This window comes from Pan paniscus, chromosome 16, assembly GCF_029289425.2.
Source record: "Pan paniscus chromosome 16, NHGRI_mPanPan1-v2.0_pri, whole genome shotgun sequence".
In the NCBI taxonomy this organism is placed as follows: Eukaryota; Metazoa; Chordata; class Mammalia; order Primates; family Hominidae; genus Pan; species Pan paniscus.
Window position 1 is genome coordinate 8,238,479 of NC_073265.2, and position 20,292 is coordinate 8,258,770.

At 43.5% G+C, this 20,292-nt stretch overlaps 1 protein-coding gene across 2 annotated transcripts in view; it reads right to left on the minus strand.

The window, feature by feature from the left end:
* GABRG3 (gamma-aminobutyric acid type A receptor subunit gamma3) overlaps positions 1 to 20,292 on the minus strand; it is a 558,288-nt gene that overhangs the window by 490,136 nt on the left and 47,860 nt on the right. For both annotated transcript variants that reach the window (XM_034938408.4, XM_034938409.4), the window contains exon 3: positions 12,029 to 12,096. In XM_034938408.4, coding sequence (XP_034794299.1) covers positions 12,029 to 12,096 — 68 coding nt within the window. The remainder of the gene's footprint in view (positions 1 to 12,028; positions 12,097 to 20,292) is intronic.

Here is a 20,292-nt window from a genome sequence, read left to right on the forward strand (position 1 = left end):
CACCTTTCCCTCTCTCAGGAGATCAGTTTCTTCCTGACAGTTCTTTGCTGACATTCCCATGGCCGAGCTCCGGCTCTTCTGCTGTCACTCTGACATCCCCAACTCCCCAACACACTTGCCCCCTACCCTCTGCCTTTCTGGGGCAGGGCTCCCTGCACCCCTGAGAGGCCACACTGCATGGTTCCCATGTGCCCCAGGCCCCAGAGCTTGGTTGGTCCTGGAGAATATGAGGAGGTCATTCACAAAGTGGGAAAGATATCGACACAGTCTGTGCCACTTTCCCAGCTTTTCAGGCTCTGCCAACCCTAACACAGGGAAGGGAAGCCGGTGGTGTCCAGGAGAAGAGCGTGGTGCCAGGGAAGAGTGTGGTGAGCAGCACCAGTGTCCACAGGTGGTGGGCACACCTGCCACGGGACAGGAGAGGCAAGAAACTCATCAAACTCCCAGCCTCAGAATTTGATGCCTCAAAAGAATGCCTGGGTCTGGGGAGTAATAAGACCTTGGTACAGAATGACACGGCTGAGAGACCATGCAGACATGAAGGAAGGTCGTCCTTCACATTTATGTCCCCTGCACCATGTGACGACACACAGAAAGTACCACAGAAGCAGAGAGCAGCCCTCACCATACGCTGCACCTGCCAGCACCTTGATCTTGGACTTCCCAGTCTTAGAGTTGTGTGCAATAAATGTCTGCAGTATGTAAACTACCCAGTCTAAGGTATTTGTTACAGTGGCCAACCGGACTGAGATGGGGCTGTTCTGGGACTAGTTACGGAGCATGGACCAGGACCCGATCGGGACAGCTCTCGAACTTGCTAAGCAGCTGCACACAGAGGGATGCTGCAGGCTCTTCCCCGCATCTGCTGGCCAGAGCCTGGCTGGGACCCTGCATGCTGGGGACGGGGTGAGGGCAAGGGTGAAATGCAGCCTCCCAGGCAAGCAGCAAGTTGGTGGCATGTGGAAAGTAGGAATCTGACAGAGCAGGAGCACCATGATCTTGGACAAACACCGTCACTTTAAACTCCAGTTCCCTTTCTAGACTCCTTCATTTCAAGGAAATCACTTCTCTTCTAACTACCAGCAGCCAGAAAGAGCAGACAGTAAAACACAGATAAGACAGCTCGGGCACAGAGGGAGGTGGGAGGAAAGTCTCTTGAGTAACTGCCAAACTTTGCCCTCATCTAATGGGCCCCAGTAAAACAGTGGCCCTTAATAAGCACCTTCCTTTTCCTTCAGGTGTACTAAGATAGGGAAGCTAAAAGCAGACTCAGGGGATATGCCTGCAGCTGCAGAAAGATGTATGGGAAGAGACACACAACTCTCCCTCCCAGATAAGCACAACAAAGAGACACAGAAGCAGTCTAAGACTCTGATAAACTCTCCCACCCTGAATCCTTACAAACTCTTAGTCTATAAGACAGAGTGCCTCTGACCTAACTTAGCCAGTCGCTCCTCTCAGGTTTATTGAAAATAAACCTGTCCCTGTTGACTGTCGAGCCACCCTTTGCGTTTCTCTCCTGTTTCTTCAATTCTTACAGAATCTCTTATATATGGACAGGACCTGCGAAATGTAGGCTAGGCCTGTGTTAGTGCTACTGCCGGGCTACTGCGGTAATGCAGCACCACTGCCCGGGGCTCACACAACAGATGTGTTTTCTCTCAGGGTTCTGGAAGGTGGAAGGCCGAGATCAAGGTGTCAGCAGGGCTGGTGCTCTCTGGGGGCTGTGAGGGAGAAGCTGCTCCAGGGTTCTGCCCCGGCTTCTGGTATTTGCTGGTATCTTTGGTGTTCCTTGGCTTATAGAGGATCACCCTGATCTCTGTCTCCTTCTTCACCTGGCGTTCTCCCTGTGAGTGTGTGAGTCGTCTCCAAATCTCCCTTCTTCATAAGGACATCAGTCATACTGCAGTAGGGGCCACCCTTCTCCAGAATGACCTTAATGAATTACATCTGCAATGACTCTATTTCCAAATAAAGTCACATTCTAAGGAACTGGAGGATGAGACTCAACCTATACCTTTTGTGGGGGACATAATTCAACATATGAAAGGCTCCGTCAACAAGATTCATAGCTGTATTCTACTGTCTCCAAGGAACTGAGGTCAGGGAAGGCTGGCTTTTCAACCCCTCACATAGTCAGTGTATGGCATTATTAGTATTATTATTATTTTTGAGACGGAGTCTTGTTCTGTCGCCCAGCCTGGAGTGTAATGGTGCTATCTCGGCTCACTGCAACCTCCACCTCCCAGGTTCAAGCGATTCTCCTGCCTCAGCCTCCTGAGTAGCTGGGATTACAGGTGCATGCCACGAAGCCCAGCTAATTTTTGTATTTCTAGTAGAGACGGTGTTTCACCATGTTGGTCAGGCTGGTCTCCAACTCCTGACCTCATGATCCGCCCGCCTCAGCTTCCCAAGTCCTGGGATTATAGGCATGAGCCACCGCGCCCGGCCGGCATTTAAAAGTGAAACACTTTACACAATTTCCCTGCTTCCTACCTTGCATAGGCTTCTTCCAGAGCCCAGAACAAAACGCAGGCCCCTCACACTGGTCTGCAGGGCTCCCCTGTGATCTGGCGCCTAGGAGCTCTCATGTCGAAGCTTCCTCCCCTCTCCTGCCCAGCCCAAATTCTATGCAAGGAAACCTTCATGCGGTGGCCACACCCAGGAGTTTAACTTCTTTATAAAACTGTCCACAATTTGAAATAACAGTGTACATGTTTGTTTATTCGATGTCTTACCTCAAATAAACTGAAGACTCATGAACACCACAGCTTTATTAATTCCCTTCACTGCTGTGTTCCCATTACCTGCTTCAGCATCTTGCACATAGCAGGTGCTCAGCCATATTTATTGGATTAGCAAATGCTGTTAGGATGTGAGTCACCCTTGACTTCTCCCACTGTCTTGGAGGTTATATTTCTCAAATCCACAGCCTCTTCTACAGCCCATTGCAAATCTTCAGACTCAGAACTCACCATTTCTCACCCTGGAATTTCACATTTCCCCTCACATCTGTGTAACTCAGCCTTTCCAGCCCCCACCGCCATTCTCCACAGTGCTGCCCAAGGGGCTTCTGTGAAAGATGCACATCAGCACCCACCACAGGGCCCCATAACAGTGCCTCGTCCTGTCCTTCCCCAATCCTGCTGTCCACGCACACTCAGCTGTGGCAAGCTCCACGTGGCTCCCTGTCTCTAGGCAAGTGGGGCCTGTGCAGGGGCTTGCAGCAAACCTGTCAAGGTAAAGCGGGAGAGTTTCTTCAAATGTGCTAATAGGGGGCCCAACCCAACAGCCCCACCTTTTCACAAAAGGAGTTTTGTGGAACATAAAGATGGTGCTCTTGTCAGAGGTACATTATGTAGCTCACATTGTGAAGAATGAGGAAAATCAATTGTGAAATATCCAATCGAAGTGCAAGAGTTCAAGATGAAAGGAAAATAAGAAGCTATTCACACATTTGAAGAAGTCAGTGCATGAGATCGCTGCTAACAAAGATCCAGTGTCTTATCATGATTACCGACATCTCAATGTCCCTAAATCACTGAAAAGTTCCCATTCACTCCTACAATGGACAACACCCCATCCTACTAGGTGGCATCTCTAATGACATTTTGTATAAAATGGTGACAAGTTCTAAGACACCCGAGGACAGAGAAAAGAGGACACAGAGTGTGAGTTTAAAATTAAGCAGTTTTACATGTCAGACATGCCTTTTAGCCAAGCCCACCCGGGTTCCCTTCTTCTTCCAGGGATGGAGACATGTGCATGGTGGTCCTTTCATCTTCCAGACGGACGGCCTGTGAACTCTCAGAGGAGTCTCCTAAGCTGCGTCGCTCCATTACCTGTGAGCTCAGGTGCTGACAGCCATGGCCTCATAGGTTTAATGTCAGGATTACATCCTCAAAACAGCAGAAGCCCTGGACACAGTGTTAGCTAAGACTACTGAAGCAAAAGAAGCCTATTAACTAAGGAAATTGTGAACTGAAGACAGTAGTGTGCAGGCATGTAGAGCAGGATGTGTTTACACACAAAAACAGACTAGCGGGCATGCATGTGAGAGGCAGAGGGAGACAAGGACTGTTATCCATTCACTCACTTGACACATATTTACAAGGGCCTCTGGACTGGATGCTTGGGGTAAGTAAGTGACCAAAAAGACATGTGGGCCTTGGTCCAGGGCTCATGGGCATCTGCCACACAAAACTCGATGGATCTCAGGCTCGAAAGCCTTTAAGTGTCATCTTCTTTTTTGTCCTTGGAGATTTTTTTTTTAATTTGCAGAGATCATTCCCACAAAGCTTGTGTGGCTCCTCCAGGCTATTCTCTATTGTTTTACTTACTAACATGTATACCTTAAATATTATTGTTCCTATTGTTATTAGTGTGGAAAGAGTTATTCTTCCAGTGATGAAACAAATCTTGAACACACACACTTAATGTGCAAAGGTATTATTTTTCACTTCTTTTTTTAAATGAAACAAAACAAATAAATAACACACTGACCACGTGGCCATGGGCAGACTTCTTAATTTGCCCCAACATAAAATGAGAGCATTAAGAGAACTGGCCCTGAGTTACATGCGTGGCCTGAATCTTCAGTGATGGACTATTCTCTAACTCTGCAGAAAGAGGACAACAGGACATCCACAAAGCCAGAGGAGATGTATGCTTTTAGAGAATAGAAAACATCAAATTAAGGCATCAACACAGGCATATACGTTTTCATACAGGGTAAGCTGTGTATGCTTTTCATATGGAGAAGTCATGGTGAGTTAGCTGGTATCCCTCACATTTTAAGGTGGATGACAATGATCTGGAGATCCTGTTAAAATGCAGATTCTGATTCAAGGAGATCTGGGGTTTGGCATGATTCTCTGCATTTCTAAGAAGCTTGCCAGTAATGCCAATTCCTCAGGTCCAAAGGCCATGAACACTGAGGGGAGAATTCACGGATGACATGAAACTGAAAGTGTCACAAAATTTACAGGTTGTAATATAATAGCAAGAATAGCAACAAACAATCCTTTTGAACATTTACTATATACTATATTAATGCATAAAACCACAAAAAATCTATGACAGCAATAAAATTTTTTCATTTTTCAAGTGGAAAATGAAATATTGTTCATTTTATAACATAATATTAAAACCACATATAAGACCATCATCCTCTTAAACAACTGAAAAGGGCCACATGCTTTTTTCATCTAAAGCTAATATTGCTAAAAGAAATACATAATTCGTATCCCTTAGTGTCGTTCAAAGCATCATTATTTTATAGAAAAAACCTGAAAACAATGGACCCTAGAAAATCCTCTTATTCGCTAACCTGAAGGCAGTTCAGGAGGTTACCAAAGCAACAACAACAAAAATCTCCCAGTCAGATTGTATCTGCTTTGACTCTGCTCCAACTTACTTCCTTGCTAGCTATCCAGAATCAATCCTTATTCCACCTAAACTTAAATTTCCAAATCAAGGATGCATGGCTAGGATGGGATACATTGCAGTAGACTGGCACCCTCACTAAGAGCAAGCGAGAAAGCTAAGCAAAAATCCATCTGAAGAAGCCAAAACAGAGGCAGCAGGCTCACCATGGTAAACATTTCCTGCACGCCACTTCCCCCGAGAACTTGTCTTCTGCTGACAGGGCATGTAATGTGAAAACCTGGACAGAGAGAATAAAGAACCCAGGAGAGCTTGAGGGAAAAACTGGCCAAGGAGTCAAAAAAGGAGGGGCCACAATTTCAGGGAATATGAATGTCAGAGAAGAAAGCCAACCAATACTGGTTATCTCCTCGACACATTTACTGACTAAGTTGTACAACATAAGAGGTTAAAAACAATTGTAAAAATGGCTTAAAAAGAAGGGCTGTATTTTCAGCCATTTTTTGGTGTTGACACATTCCAGGCCCTCAGTTGGGACCTCTGGGGAATGATGCAGAAAGGCAGGGGAACCAGAGTCCAGTGGAGCCTCTGCAAGACTGCAGGTCAGCCCCATGCCAGCTCAGACCTACAGAGAGGCAAGGGAAAAACCACTCAATGCCTCTACAAATCTTTGTACACAATGAAAACTGCCAGGTGATATGGTTTAGATGTTTCATCCCCTCCAAATCTCATGTTAAAATGTGATTCCCTTGTTGGATGTGGGGTCTGGTGGGAGGTGTTTGCATCATAGACATGGATCCCTCATGAATGGCTTAGTGCTGTGCTCATGGTAGTGAGTGAGTTCTCACTGTTAGTTCACAAGAGATCTGGTTGTTTAAAAGAGGCTGGCACCTCCTCCCTCTCTCTCTTGCTCCCTCTCACCATTGACAAGCTGGCTCCCCCTTCACCTCTGCCATGATTGGAAGCTTCCTGAGGCTCTCATCAGAAGCAGATGCTGGTGCCACGCTTGTACAGCCAGCAGAACTGTGAACCAAATAAACCTCTTTTCTTTATAAATTACCCAGTCTCAGATATTCCTTTAAAGCAATACAAACAGACTAATACATCAGGCATACCAAGTAATAGAAAGAAGCAAGAAAACAGACATTAGAAATGGAACCAGAGATGGCAGAAGGGACTTCATGGTTAATGTGTTCCAGAAAACAGATTGCAAGATGGAGAATCTCACCAGAGAACTAACATACGTTAGAAAGAATAAAATTAAAATTTTCGAACGGAAAACATAATAACTGAAATCAAGAACTCAATAGACAGCTTCAAAACATCACAGAACAGAGATGAAGAGTGACTTCATATGCCAAAAGATGGAGTGCAAAGGAAGAAATAAAAAACAGCACAAGTATAAAAGCAAGTGGGACCTGGGAGAAGCATGTAACCTTCACATGACCAGAGTCCTAGGACGGTGCCAAAACAATATTTAAGAAATAATGGCCACTCTTTTTCAAACACTGCTGAAAGTTATCGAACTACAGATGCAAAAACTGCTATGAACTTTACACAGGAGAAATGCAAAGAAAAACAAAACAAGGTCAGGGGCACCATGGTGCTTCAGCTGTCACTTATTTTAAACTTTCCTGAGCTTAGATGACTCCAAAAGACTTCCACAAAGCAATAGATCATCCTCCAGTAATGACCAAATGGAATTTACCTTCCACAGGCCCTAATCAGGACTTGGTATCCTGACTTCACTTCTTAAAGCTTCAGCCACAAGTGGAATGGAGCAGAGATAGGGTTGAGAGGCCTCATGTGTTCTTTATGATTTCTCTGGCTGCATGTCATCTTTTCAGTTTTAAATGTGTAGGTGATCTATCATATAGTATAATTTGGTGATGTTGGGCCTGTCCCACAATCCACAGAGCCATCCCATCAATTTCTGGTAACACATGGTCACACTAGAGTCACATCACGGTGGCTCACTACAAGTCTTAGATTTCCTCAGATGAATTAGTATCAGTGCTTTTTAAAACGAAGGAAAAAAAGCCATCCTACAAGGCTGACTATTGTATAATTTGAAGTATGTGACACTTAGGAAAAAGCAAAACTATGGAAACAGTAAAAATATCAGTGGTTGCCAGCATCTGGGGATAGGAAGGGATAAACAGGTGGAGCACAGAGGATTTAAGGGCAGTGCCACTGTTCTTAAGATACTATAGTGGCAGATACATGGCATTAGACATTTGTCGAAATCCATAAAATAAACAACACCAAGAGTGAATCCTAATGTAAGCCATAGGCTTTGCATGATAAAGATGGATTAAGGTGCATTCATTCATTGTAACAAATACACTAATGCAAGATGTTAATAATAATGTGTTATGTGTTGTGTGTGTGTGTGTGTGTCTGTGTGTGTGTAGAGGAAAATATATAGGGGAACTCTACTTTCTGCTCAATTTTTATGTAAACCTAAAAATGCTCAAAAAATAAAATTTATTAATTTAATTCTTTAAAAAAAACACAGAAAAGTAATCCTAACACTGAGCCTTTTATGTCTATATTAAGGCTGTGACCCTACAGGTATGTACAGCTGCTATGTGTCCACATTGACTAGGAAACAAAGCCAGGGCTTTGTTGCCAAGCAGGTCACACTCAGAACCTTGCTCTAAGATGTCTTCCACAAGCTTCCACTTACTGGACACAAACAAGCAGGAAGGTCAATATCTTCTCCACTATGGTCTTGTGAAGATTAAAGGATTCGGGGTCAATAGCACAGAGTAAGTGTCAGAACATTGGTTTTCTTCTTTGCTTTCCTAAAAGGCTGCTTGAAGTGGATATTCTCAAAAATAAACTCACAAGCCCCCTTGCATGCAGCTTTCCTGGTGTGGAAACAAACCACGCACACTTTCTTTGATGAATGCTACACATTTAGGTATGTTGCAGTGACAAAGGCAGAGGATGCTGTGAAAGCTTCATGTAGAGGAACATTCCCGTGGTCCCGTTTCTAATCTCGATAACTAGAAAAAGCATAAACAGCTCCAGGATAAACAAGACAAAGATAATCTATTAAACAATAGATTGAGACACAACTTCATTTCCACTCCACAGAAGGAATGGCTGAGGCGGAGTCTTCAGTGTTAATAATATCAATAAAAGGCAGAAAGTGTGAAAGAAGGAGGAGGAAGAAGAGGAAGGAGAAAGTGAAATAGTCATTGTTCCCTGTTTCATTGATTGTTAAATGACTATTTGGACAAGAAGCCATAATTTTACCAGGCTTTACCTTTACGGTCAAACCCCCAATACAAATTTACATCCTTAAACCCTGTCTGCATCTCTAAATTGTGCTTCTTCTCATCTTGTATTCTTTGATTGTTTTAGTCTTTCTTATATTCTTTTTTATTGCTAACTCAATCCCCAATACCCACCTACACCGTCAGTTCTCTACTTTAAAATTTCTATTATTTTTCCTAAGATCTGTGTTTCATTTTTAAGCCCTTTACTTCTTTTAGAATTGCGTTGTTTGGTTTCACAGACATAGCGGGTCTACGTGATGCACTCGGCAATGTGAGATGCCCTTATCATTCTAGCATCCCAGCAAAGCATTCCCAGCGCAAAGGTAAGAAACACTCATTCTTCCAGAAGTGGTCCCCGAGGCCCCTGCCTCCTGAGGGCTTTGAAACTTCCCTCAGGCCAGCCAGAGCCTGCCAGCTCGGGGCTGCTTAGAAGGGAACCTACCTCCACTCTGGCACTCAGCTCATCCACAGACTTGCCCCACCAAAGCAGGCCTTGGTTCGTCGTGTCTCACCTTCACCCAGCACAATGCCTCACATTAGTCGGATGGCAAATGTGCGTGAAGGAACAGAGAGAGACACACAGCAACTCACCCAAGGAGAACATGGGAATTAAACATGTAAATGTGTGTGTGTGTGCGTGTGTGTGTGCGCGCCTGTGTGTGTATGTGTGATGCATGTGTGCACACATACATGTGTGCCTGTGTGTGTGCACGAGTGTGTGCATGTGTGCATGCGTGTGTGTGCATTTTAAACAAATCCTTGCCTGCCCTCTATGCTTTGCTGAGCCGAGGTAGGCTAGTAGTACGTTGTGTCTTCCTCAGGAAATCAGACTCCAGAATGGCCTAGACAGTGCCATCCCTGCTGAGCGCTGACTGCGGCCTCGGCGCTGTTTGCAGAGGAAAGCACTTGCTAGCATTCGGCTTCCCCAGGGCTGCGTGCCAGCTGCTTCCGACTCACACAGCAGCAGGCAGCCACACAGGCTCTCCACCCCTTCAGTAGGGTAGACAGCCATGCTAGAAAGAAAACCAACTGAAGTTTCAAAATATTCAGGGCAAGTTGTACAAATGAGAGAGTTAATAGAAAATAGCTTTCTACTCCACATCCTGCCACAGCTCAGCCTCGGAAACCTGCTGTGTCAGCCTCCAGATGAGCAGGACGCTGGTGCACACGTGTTCTTCTCCGGGGCCCAAGGCTTACAATGCCCCCGGCCGCTCTAAGGTCGTTTCTCACCCCACAGGGAAGGATCAGAGTTCATGATTTCAAGTCCCTAATGTGAGCTCTGCATCATCATGTAGTTTTTGTTTTTTTTTTTCAGGGAGAGAGGGGTCTGACTAGCGATCTTACTGGATTTTTTTTTTTTTTTTTTTTTTTTTGAGATGAAGTCTAGCTCTGTCACCCAGGCTGGAGTACAGTGGCTCAATCTTGGCTCACTGCAACCTCCGCCTCCTGGATTCAAGCGATTCTTCTGCCTCAGCCTCTCGAGTAGCTGAGACTACAGGCGCCTGCCACCATGCCCAGCTGATTTTTTATATTTTTAGTAGAGACAGGGTTTCATCACGTTGACCAGGCTGGTCTCGAACTCCTGACCTTGTGATCTGCCTGCCTCAGCCTCCCAAAGTGCTGGGATTACAGGCGTGAGCCACTGTGCCCGGCCTGGATTTGAACTAATCTCATGAAATATGACCTGCTCAGATCTCTGATGGGAAAAGGTTTTCACAGTTTCCAAACACAGGGATCTGTTTTGGATGAAGAGAAGGCTGAGGTCCGACACTTAACTGCAGCTTCAGGGCCTTGGTCACAGCTGCCCCCACGTGCCCCTCCAGGCATCTCTCCACACATCACTCCCTCGTCCCCAGCTGTGTGACGCACTCTGTCCCCCTGTGTTACTAAGGACCTTCAAATTTATCCCACCTAGCAAACTCTTGCCTATCCGTCAAGTTTCAGATGAAGAGGACCTCACTGGAGAAGTCCCTTCCACTCCTGCAGCAGGGCCGTATCACCCTGAAGGAGCCTGTCACTCACTCGGCCTCCTTCTCTGCAGCCCGTGATTTCCAAATGAAAATTCCCGTCTATTCCAATAACAAAGCCTAACACGAGGCACAAAGTAAATTCTAAAGTTAAAGGCCTGCAGGAAAATCCCTCTATATGCAAATGCAATTGACTTCCTGCAATAATTCTGTAACCATATATCCAGGAAGGCACTTCTTCTTTGAGTGTTAGACATAAATACATGTTAGACATAAAGGTGTTGAACATAAAGGTTGTGGAACAAATGCAAGAAAATAAAACTCCAGAACAAGAAACATACATAAGAAAGGGTTACTCTAAGCAGTCAGCTGAATAATGATGTATCAGGAAAAGGGAATATTACACTCACGACTTGATTTTAATATACACCCATCTGCAGCACATAGGTTGTGTGAAATAATTCTCCTTTATTCATTCCACTTCTTTGCTCCAGTTTAGGGATGATATGGAGATTTTTTAAGTGAATCACCCACAGATATAACTTTACCCCTGCATGGAACCCTTATATCACCAGAGAAAAGAACACTTTTAAAATCTGGCAATGAAAAGAAACGATTTTGCTACTAATTTTGGAGGGGTTATTTCCATCCACAGAACACTGCAATGAAAAGAAGAAATTTAAGTCAGCATTTTGGCAATTCCCCTCCCTCGGCCTCACGTCTCCCCAAATCAGGAGCAAATGTGCAGCAGGGAGCACAGGCAGGACCTCCGCAGGCAGGAGCTCCTGACAACGCTTGAGGCTGCAATAGACAGGCCTGCTTGGGGATCCTAGGTAGTCCTGTTAACCCCTTGCTGGCAGGTGGACTGTGGCCTTCAGCCCACCACAGAAGGCTCTCACCCTAACGTATTTCAATACCCCCCCACTCGCTTCATAGCCAGGCACTTTTGCACAGGGAAGGGCTTCTTTCACATCCAATAGTTCTTGAGCTGAATTTGCTTATAAGCCTGTGGGAATACCCTACTCGGGGAAAGCACATATTTGATCCCATACTAAAAAGCAGAGGCAGTTTATTTACTCTCAAAGTCCAAACTGAAGACAAAAGTATAATCTGAGTGATCTCGAATCCTTTCCTAAGAAACACTATAAAAGACAGGTCTCTTGGATGTTGAAAGAAGAAACTAAAAGTGGAAATGCTACTACCATCACAAGCTATCTTTCTTCATTTTTTTTTTTTTACCATTTTCAATATTCCAATAAGTGCTACAGATTTAAGAAGTCAGTGTGAGTTTTAAACCTGCATGATAAATCTCAAACAGAAATCCACAATGAGAATGTAACAAGAAGAGGTGCAACAGCCATTAGACCAGAAAATAAAGGAGCTTCTTACCATGTTTATTGATGACACAGGACCAATGCTGTTAACATAAATGTCAACGTCAATTACGGTCGGTTTTACTGTGGAGAAAAACACATGTATGTTAATACTTCGTGCCGGAGAAAGACAGAGGAGAGCACATTCAAGTCCTAAAGTCTCATACATAGCATCACAAGGACATGGTGGAAACACACATGAGCAGGGCTTTCTTTGGGACTTCTCTTGTAATTATAATTCAAGCCCTGCCTGCCTTTCTTTTCAAAATTCTCGAAGGATGAGAGATTCTTACTTGTATCTTTTCAGTTCTATCTAGGAAAATAGAATATTTATACACTGCAATTTGCCAGTCATAGAAGACTATAAAGATATACCGTAACGTTACTTAAGCTGATTTTTATGGCAAAGATAGGAGATACAAGGTGAGCTACTGCATGAGTAATTTAATGTCAAAGTTTTGCTATAAAACTCAACACAAGAGAGGCGCAATGTCAGTGACGTTGTTGGGTTATGTGTCCACCACATAGCTGTCAAGCTATCCTTCCAAAGCAAAGCAATTCAAGGCAAAGTTCTAGTGAGTCTATACACCAATAAAAAATGAGAATTATTATTTATTGTTATCAATATAACTTAAAGATACATATACGCACATACATCACAGAGTTTAAATCCAACTCAAAACACAATGGAATGTTAATAAGTCAAAGAATTACTGTTTCAACTATGAAGGCATAACATTTATATAATCACAGGTTGATCTCTCTAACGCCGTATGTCAGAGTCTGCCCTAGCTCACTTGGCTTTAAGGGAAACCAGTTTCTCTTTTGATGGCAGCAAAAGAACTGAGCAAGCCTGATAATGAGACAGCTGAGCCCACGGACCTCTGAGTCGGGGGCTGATGTCCTCTGAAAGGAGGAAATTCCCTTCACCCTGCACTCAGTGACTGACAAAGGATGGGGCAGAGCCAATTCCAGAAAATTTCTGCCCAGGAGGAATATGAACAAGACTCCTGAACCTTTCCCCATGAAACAGACTGTTTCTATAGAAACAAGAGTGTAGTCTATGCAATTATGTGAATGTGCTTCCTTCAATTGTGCTGAAGAACTGAACATTCACAAATGGAATTCCACACTCTACTTCTGAAACGATGAATGGCAGCTCTGAGCTCTCAGTCTCGTAAAATTGCACATAAACTGGTCTGTGCCCTGGGCAACGATCTCCAGACCTTCACGTAATGAAAACAATGATAATGACTTTGAACCAACTCCTACAACGTCTGTCAGTACAGCCAATCATGTGAGCTGCAAGAGCAGTTGGCATTTTGGAAAATGCCCCAACACAATTCCATGCACTATGTATATGGTGCTTAAGTTTCATAAAAGGAGTACTCTTCATTTTAGACTAAGCTTTGCTAACTACTATGGAAATTAGGTAGCATCTTTCTTCAAATTATTGGATTCAACAAGTGTTCCATCTCCAAATACTGCAGAACCTTTGATTATGCTATACCAAAGGGTGTTAAGTCAGTTGGTTAAGGACCTACATTTAGTGAGAGAGTTTTCTGGTTGTTTCATACAACTTATTAGACTTTGGGCTTCCAGAGATTTGTATATCATTAAATAAAAAGAACCAACAAACATAAAGCCTTAACAGCTTGCAGTGAGAAGCGGCAAATGTAATAAGTGCAACAGTGCCATGAAGGGTGTAAGAGATAAGAGTTTGCAATAAGTGTGCACACACACACACACTCACAAAATACCAAGGAAAATGAAGAGCTTTTAGTAGATGCTTTTTTTTTTTTTTTTTTTTGAGACAGGGTCTTGCTTTGTCTCCCATGGTGGAGTGCAATGGCGCAATCTCAGCTCACAGCAACCTCTGCCTCCCGGGTTCAAGCGATTCTCCTGACTCAGCCTCCCAAGTAGCTGGGATTACAGGCGCCTGCCACCATGCCCAGCTAATTTTGTATTTTTAGTAGAGATGGGGTTTCACCATGTTAGCCAGGTTGGTCTTGAACTCCTGACCTCAGGTGATCTGCCCACCCCAGCCTCCCAAAGTGCTGGGAATACAGGCATGAGCCACCGTGCCCGGCCAGTAGATGCTCTTTTAAGCAGTCATGCTAACGTAAATGAAGCAGTAGAATAGTGGCTCTGACAGTAGAATCCAAGAAGGAGATTGGCCACAGGCAGCTGAAGGTTTATAATTCAAAGACTCAAGACTAAACCCTGACAAATGATCTTTCACAAAGTTGCCAAGACCTTTCAACGAGGGAACGGACAGTCTTTTCAACCAACAGTGCTAGGAAAACTGGATATCCACAGGCAAAAGAATGAAGTTGGACCCTTACCTTATGCCATAAACAAAAATTAACTCAAAATGGACTTGAGACCTAACTGTAAGGCCTAAAACTACAAAACTATCAGAAGAAAACACGGCGGAAAGCTTCCTGACATTGGATTTAACAACAATCTCTTGGATATAACACCAGAACATCAGGCAACAAAAGAAAAATAAATGAATTTGACTATAACAAAATTTAAAACTTCTGTGCATATAGGGCACAACAGAGTAAAAAGACAACCCATTGAGTGGGAGAAAATATTTGTAAATTGTGTCTCTGATAAGTGGTTAATATCCAGAATACATGAAGAACTCCTAGAACTCAACAACAAAAACAAACGAACCTGATTTAAATGGCAAAAAAACGTAAATAGACATTTCCCCCAAGAAGATATACAAACAGACAATAAGCACATGAAAACATCATTAGTTATTAGGGAAATGCAAATCAAAACCACAATATAACACCTCACACCCATTCGGATGGCTACTATTAAAAACAAACAAACACAACAATAACAGTAACAGAAAATAACAAGTGCCGGCCTGGATATGAAGAAATTGTAATCCCTGTGCACTGTTTGTGGGAAGAAAAATGATATACCCACTGTGGAAAATAGTAGGATGATTCCTCAAAAAACTAAAAATACAATTACCATAGGATCCAGTAGTTCCACTTCTGGGTATACACCCAAAGGAATTAAAAGGAGGGGCTCAAACAGATTGAACAGCTATGCTAATATTATTCACAGTAGCCAAAAGGTAGAAACAATTCAAGTGCTCATCGACAAATGAACGGATTTTTAAAATGTAGTATACATAGACAATGGAATATTATTTTGCCTTAAAGAGGAAGGATATTGTGATACATGCCACAACATGGATAAACCTTGAGGACATTATGCTAAGTGAAATAAGATAGTCACAAAAGAGCAAATACTATGATTCCACTTATATAAGCCTTCTACAGCACTCAAACTCATAGAGACAGAAAGTACAATGTTGGTTTCCAGGGACTGGAGAAGGGGAAATGGGAGTTGTTTAATGGGTACAGAGTTTTAGGTCTGCAAGATGAAAATAGTTCTGTAGATGGATGGTGGTGGTGGCTACAAAGCAATATGAACAGACCTACTGCCACTCAACTGTACATTTAACAATGGTTAAGATAGCAAATTTCATGTTATGTGTATTTTACTACAATATAATAAAACCTAAGTAGCCAAGAGAAAGATGGGGATATGAAGGTAGGAAAGCCAGAAATGGGGTGGTGGGGAGCAATTTTCTGAGTGAAAGAAAGCAGATTCTATTTTTTAAAAGAAATAGGAATATTTTAAAATAGGGATGATGGAACTGAGTCCCATACATTCAGTTTAAAATGGATTCTTCCTTTGAATTCTACCTTACTTATCTGGTTGCTATTATTTCCTAAGAATTGAGAATTAGTATGTCTGAGAAGAATCATAAACTCATAAGTTGTGCAGCATATGTGAACCTTGCAAAGATCCGCCAGCTAAGCCTCAACAAGCATCAGCCACATTTGCTCTGTTGATGGATTGAGGTGGTCCTAAGGGGAGTACATGGGCTGCCTTTTCTCTTTGCCTCTGTCACAACACTAAAGCAGACCTTTGCTTGGTTGTTTTTCTCCACTCTCCATGGCCGTCTTCATCCTGGAAGAAGCCAGTGAGGAGAGCTTGGTGGAGGGCTATTTGAACTATCATGATGAGCTGAGGAGACAGCCCCAGTGGGAAGGGGGACCTGACAGCAGCCTTGCTGGGGAAGGAATGCAGGGTCGGGCGGGTCTCTCTGTGGATGGACCTAGAGGCACATACCAAAAACTAGGGGTGAGCAGATGCTTTGCCTTGCTTATTGTGGACGTTAAAGGAATCCTGTCATGGTCAAAAGGAAATAAATTGTATTTTATTTGAAGAAAGTTCCCGACATCAATTCCTTTGGGACTTGACATGTAAAATCACATTTAATATAGTACAAGATTCCTGCTAAACTCGCCTCAGCCCCTCTCCTGATGGTCTTCATATGGTAATAAATGTCTCATTTTGCTAACTTTGATAGTTCCTTATTTGGCCCTGGGCCCCCTGAGGTGGGCACAGATGTTATTTAATAAGTCAGGTGGGTTAATAAGCAAGTTGTGTCCTTCTAAAATGGGGTTAATTCCTGGCATGATTCATAAGAAGAAGAGAGGAAGCCTGGCTGATCTGATTCTAGATGTTCTCCTAACTTTTCCAGCGTGAAATGGCAAGTTGTATTGAGCTGGCTTCTCAAAACCCCAAGAAGTTTCCCTCTAAAACCAGACTTATGACAGCATGATTTACTTTAGAAAAATTGAGGAGAGGGGGGAAAAAAAGGGTAGAAAAAAAGACAGAGAAATTGTGCTTGGCTCAGCATGCGTTCATAGGGCATGGGTTCTGCAGTCATCTACCAGGGGAAGGTGGCAGGGCAGGAAGGCATCCCAGAGGAATGAGCCTATGGATTTACACAGAGCCCCAGAGCATGGAGGTGGCAGGCATCCAGGGCCACAGGGACCAGTATTCATAGTCACTTAGTTCTTTCTGAGTTGAGTCTTTTGATTAATATCTCTTACAAAAGATAGTTCTCATGCAAATTTTTAAACTTATTGTATTTTATTACTTATTTATTTTGAGGCAGGGTCTTGCTCTGTTGCCCATGCTGGAGTACAGTGGTGCAATCATGGCTCGCTGCAGCCTGGACCTCCTGGGGCCAGGCAATCCTCCCATCTCAGCCTCTAAGTAACTAGGACTACAGGCACACACCAACATATCAGGCTAATTTTTTTAATTTTTTTGTAGAAATAGAGTCTCGTTATGCTGCCCAGGCTGGTCTTGAACTTCCAGATTCAAACAGCCTTCCCGCTTGGGCCTCCCAAAGTGCTGGGATTCCAGGTGTAAGCCACTGGACTCAGCCACTCACATAAATTTCGAATAAGTGTCTGGGGTCTTTTAGGGAAATTAACATACAGTAGTGGAGAAGAAAAGATGTATTTCCTTTCTCTGAATCCCTACCTTGTATGATTACTTCCTACTTTTAGGTCATGGGCACCTTTTAGCACCCTCAACAAGAAAAGCTGGTCATTGGAAGGCAGGTCTGTGTGATTTACCCTCACCCTTCCCACAGCATCTGGTACTGTAGGTGACCCCTGGATGTTGCATAACTATGGTTCGTAAAAATTGCAGTTGTAAAGTTATAATTACTTAACTTTACATGTTAAATGCTCATGAGCTTGCCAATTGCAACACGAAAAAATATGTTCTTTTCTCTTTTAATTTTTTTTATTGATACATAACAGATGTACATATTTTTAGGACACGTGTTAATTTAATACATTTATATAGTCTATAAAGATCAAATCAGTGTCATTGGAATATCCATTGCCTTAAATATTTGTCTTTTCTTTGTGCTAGGAACATCTGAATTATTCCTTTTCAGTTATTTTGAAATATACAATAGATTATTATAAACAACAGTCACCTTACCGATTACCTAGCACCGTCTTACTTTTGAAAGAGAATAATTTTTAAATGTCCCCTAGAACATGATGACGATTACAAGCTGACCCAAGTAGTCAAGCGGGAAAAGAGCTGATAAAAGATCGTCTGAGACAAAGATGTTCCTAAAAATAATCATCTGTTACAACAAAAATTATATCACCTCCGTGGAGACGAAAAAGTAGAGAGTGACATCGCGAGAGCAAATGAAACCATGAATATTCATTCATAAACAAGCGAGAGATAGAAAACAACAGGCCGGGCGCGGTGGCTCAAGCCGGTAATCCCAGCACTTTGGGAGGCAGAGGTGGGTGGATCATGAGTTCAGGAGATCGAGACCATCCTGGCTAACACAGTGAAACCCCGTCTCTGCTAAAAATACAAAAAAAAATTAGCCGGGCGTGGTGGCGGGCGCCTGTAGTCCCAGCTACTCAGGAGGCTGAGGCAGGAGAATGGCGTGAACCCAGGAGGCGGAGCTGGCAGTGAGCCGAGATAGCGCCACTGCACTCCAGCCTGGGCAACAGAGCGAGACTCCGTCTCAAAAACAAAGAGATAGAAAACAACAGAAATAGAGATTCCAACAGAAGAGCTACAGGACCAATAGGTGTTGACAAGGACAAAAAGGTGGAGGGGGAAGAGGTCGAGGTGTTTACAGCTGTCCATGCAAGGGAATCCCTAAAGAGCTGCCCCACACCAGCAGTGGGGATGAGGCCTGGAGACCCTGAGGAATTCTGAGCAGACGTGTCAAGTGAGGCGATATGCCCATGGAGGGTGCGGCCTGGCTGCAGGGGGGCTCAGCTGCTCGCCAGCTCTATCATCTCGAAAAGTTTCTTCAGATCTCTGTGCCTCAGTTCCCCTACGTGGAAGAGAGGCTGAAAACAGAACCTAATTCAAGATGGGGGTAGAGGGCCGGGCTGTTACGCAGTAAATAGTGGGTGCTCAGTAAATTTTTAGCTATGGTTGTTAAGGCCCCTGGAATTAAACGCAGAATAGAATGCCAAAATATTGCATTTGCTGCCTTTCAAATAATGTTTATGTTTAAAAATCACCCTAGGCACTTAAGTTTCTATTTTTTCATGAAAAGAGTAAAAATGATGTAAGTATTTAAATATCAGCACATGAATTTTCAGAAGATGAATAAATAACATTAACTCTCATGCCCCCAACGCATAAAAGGCTCTTCCAATAACTGGGAACCTCCCTTCCATCTTTCCTGCTTTTGGGGACAAGGGTGGGGAACGGGGGCTCATCTGTCCCTTTCCTTTCCCTAAACTAAGAGTCCCACTGAACATAATGATGTATTAGGCAGAGGATCCCCTACACCCCATCACCAACCTTCCTTCAGTTCTGCCTTCTCTCCCTCTGCTAATGTCCACAGATGAAGGATGATAAGATTTATTACATGGCACTGTGATAAGCACTTTGCATTTAATCAGTATGCAGTAGCATTCCTGTTCCCATTTTACAGAGAAGAAGTTAAAATAGGAGTGAGGAGTGACTTAACTGGGATTCTGCAGCTTCACCAAAGCAGAGAATCCAGGGTTCCACCCTCAACCTCCTGGAGTTTCTATTTTGGTAGTGAGGCTTCAAGAGACTCTAGGCTGGGCGCGGTGGCTCATGCCTGTAATCCCAGCACTTTGGGAGGCCGAGGCGGGGGGATCACGAGGTCAGGAGATTGAGACCATCCTGGCTAACATGGTGAAACCCCGTCTCTACTAAAAATACAAAAACAATTAGCCAGGCGTGGTGGCAGGCGCCTGTAGTCCCAGCTGCTCGGGAGGCTGAGGCAGGAGAATGGGGTGAACCCGGGAGGCAGAGCTTGCAGTGAGCCCAGATCGCACCACAGCACTCCAGCCTGGGTGACAGAGCAAGACTCCATCTCAAAAAAAAAAAAAAAAAAAAAAAAAAAAAAAAAAGACTCTAGGGAACAAATACTTCAATGGGATTAGTACTGTTTTTTATCATCATCATCATCATGATTATCGTGACAAATAATCTTTCAAGAATTTTTACAGGAAGGGGAATAGCATACTCTGGGGACTGTGGTGGGGAGGGGGGAGGGGGGAGGGATAGCATTGGGAGATATACCTAATGCTAGATGACGAGTTAGTGGGTGCAGCGCACCAGCATGGCACATGTATACATATGTAACTAACCTGCACAATGTGCACATGTACCCTAAAACTTAAAGTATAATAAAAAATAAATAAAATAAAAAAATAAAAAAAATAAAAAAAAAAAAAAGAATTTTTTAAACACAAATTCCCTGTCTCTGAGGATTATATTAAACCTATCCACAGCATCTCAGTGAAGACTTGTTTTCAAATGCTTTTTTTCTAACTTGGAGTATACTATTATGGGGACTAAGTGGAAGAATCTGGGTAAAAGGTACATGGGATAAGCAAACTTGGTCAATATTGC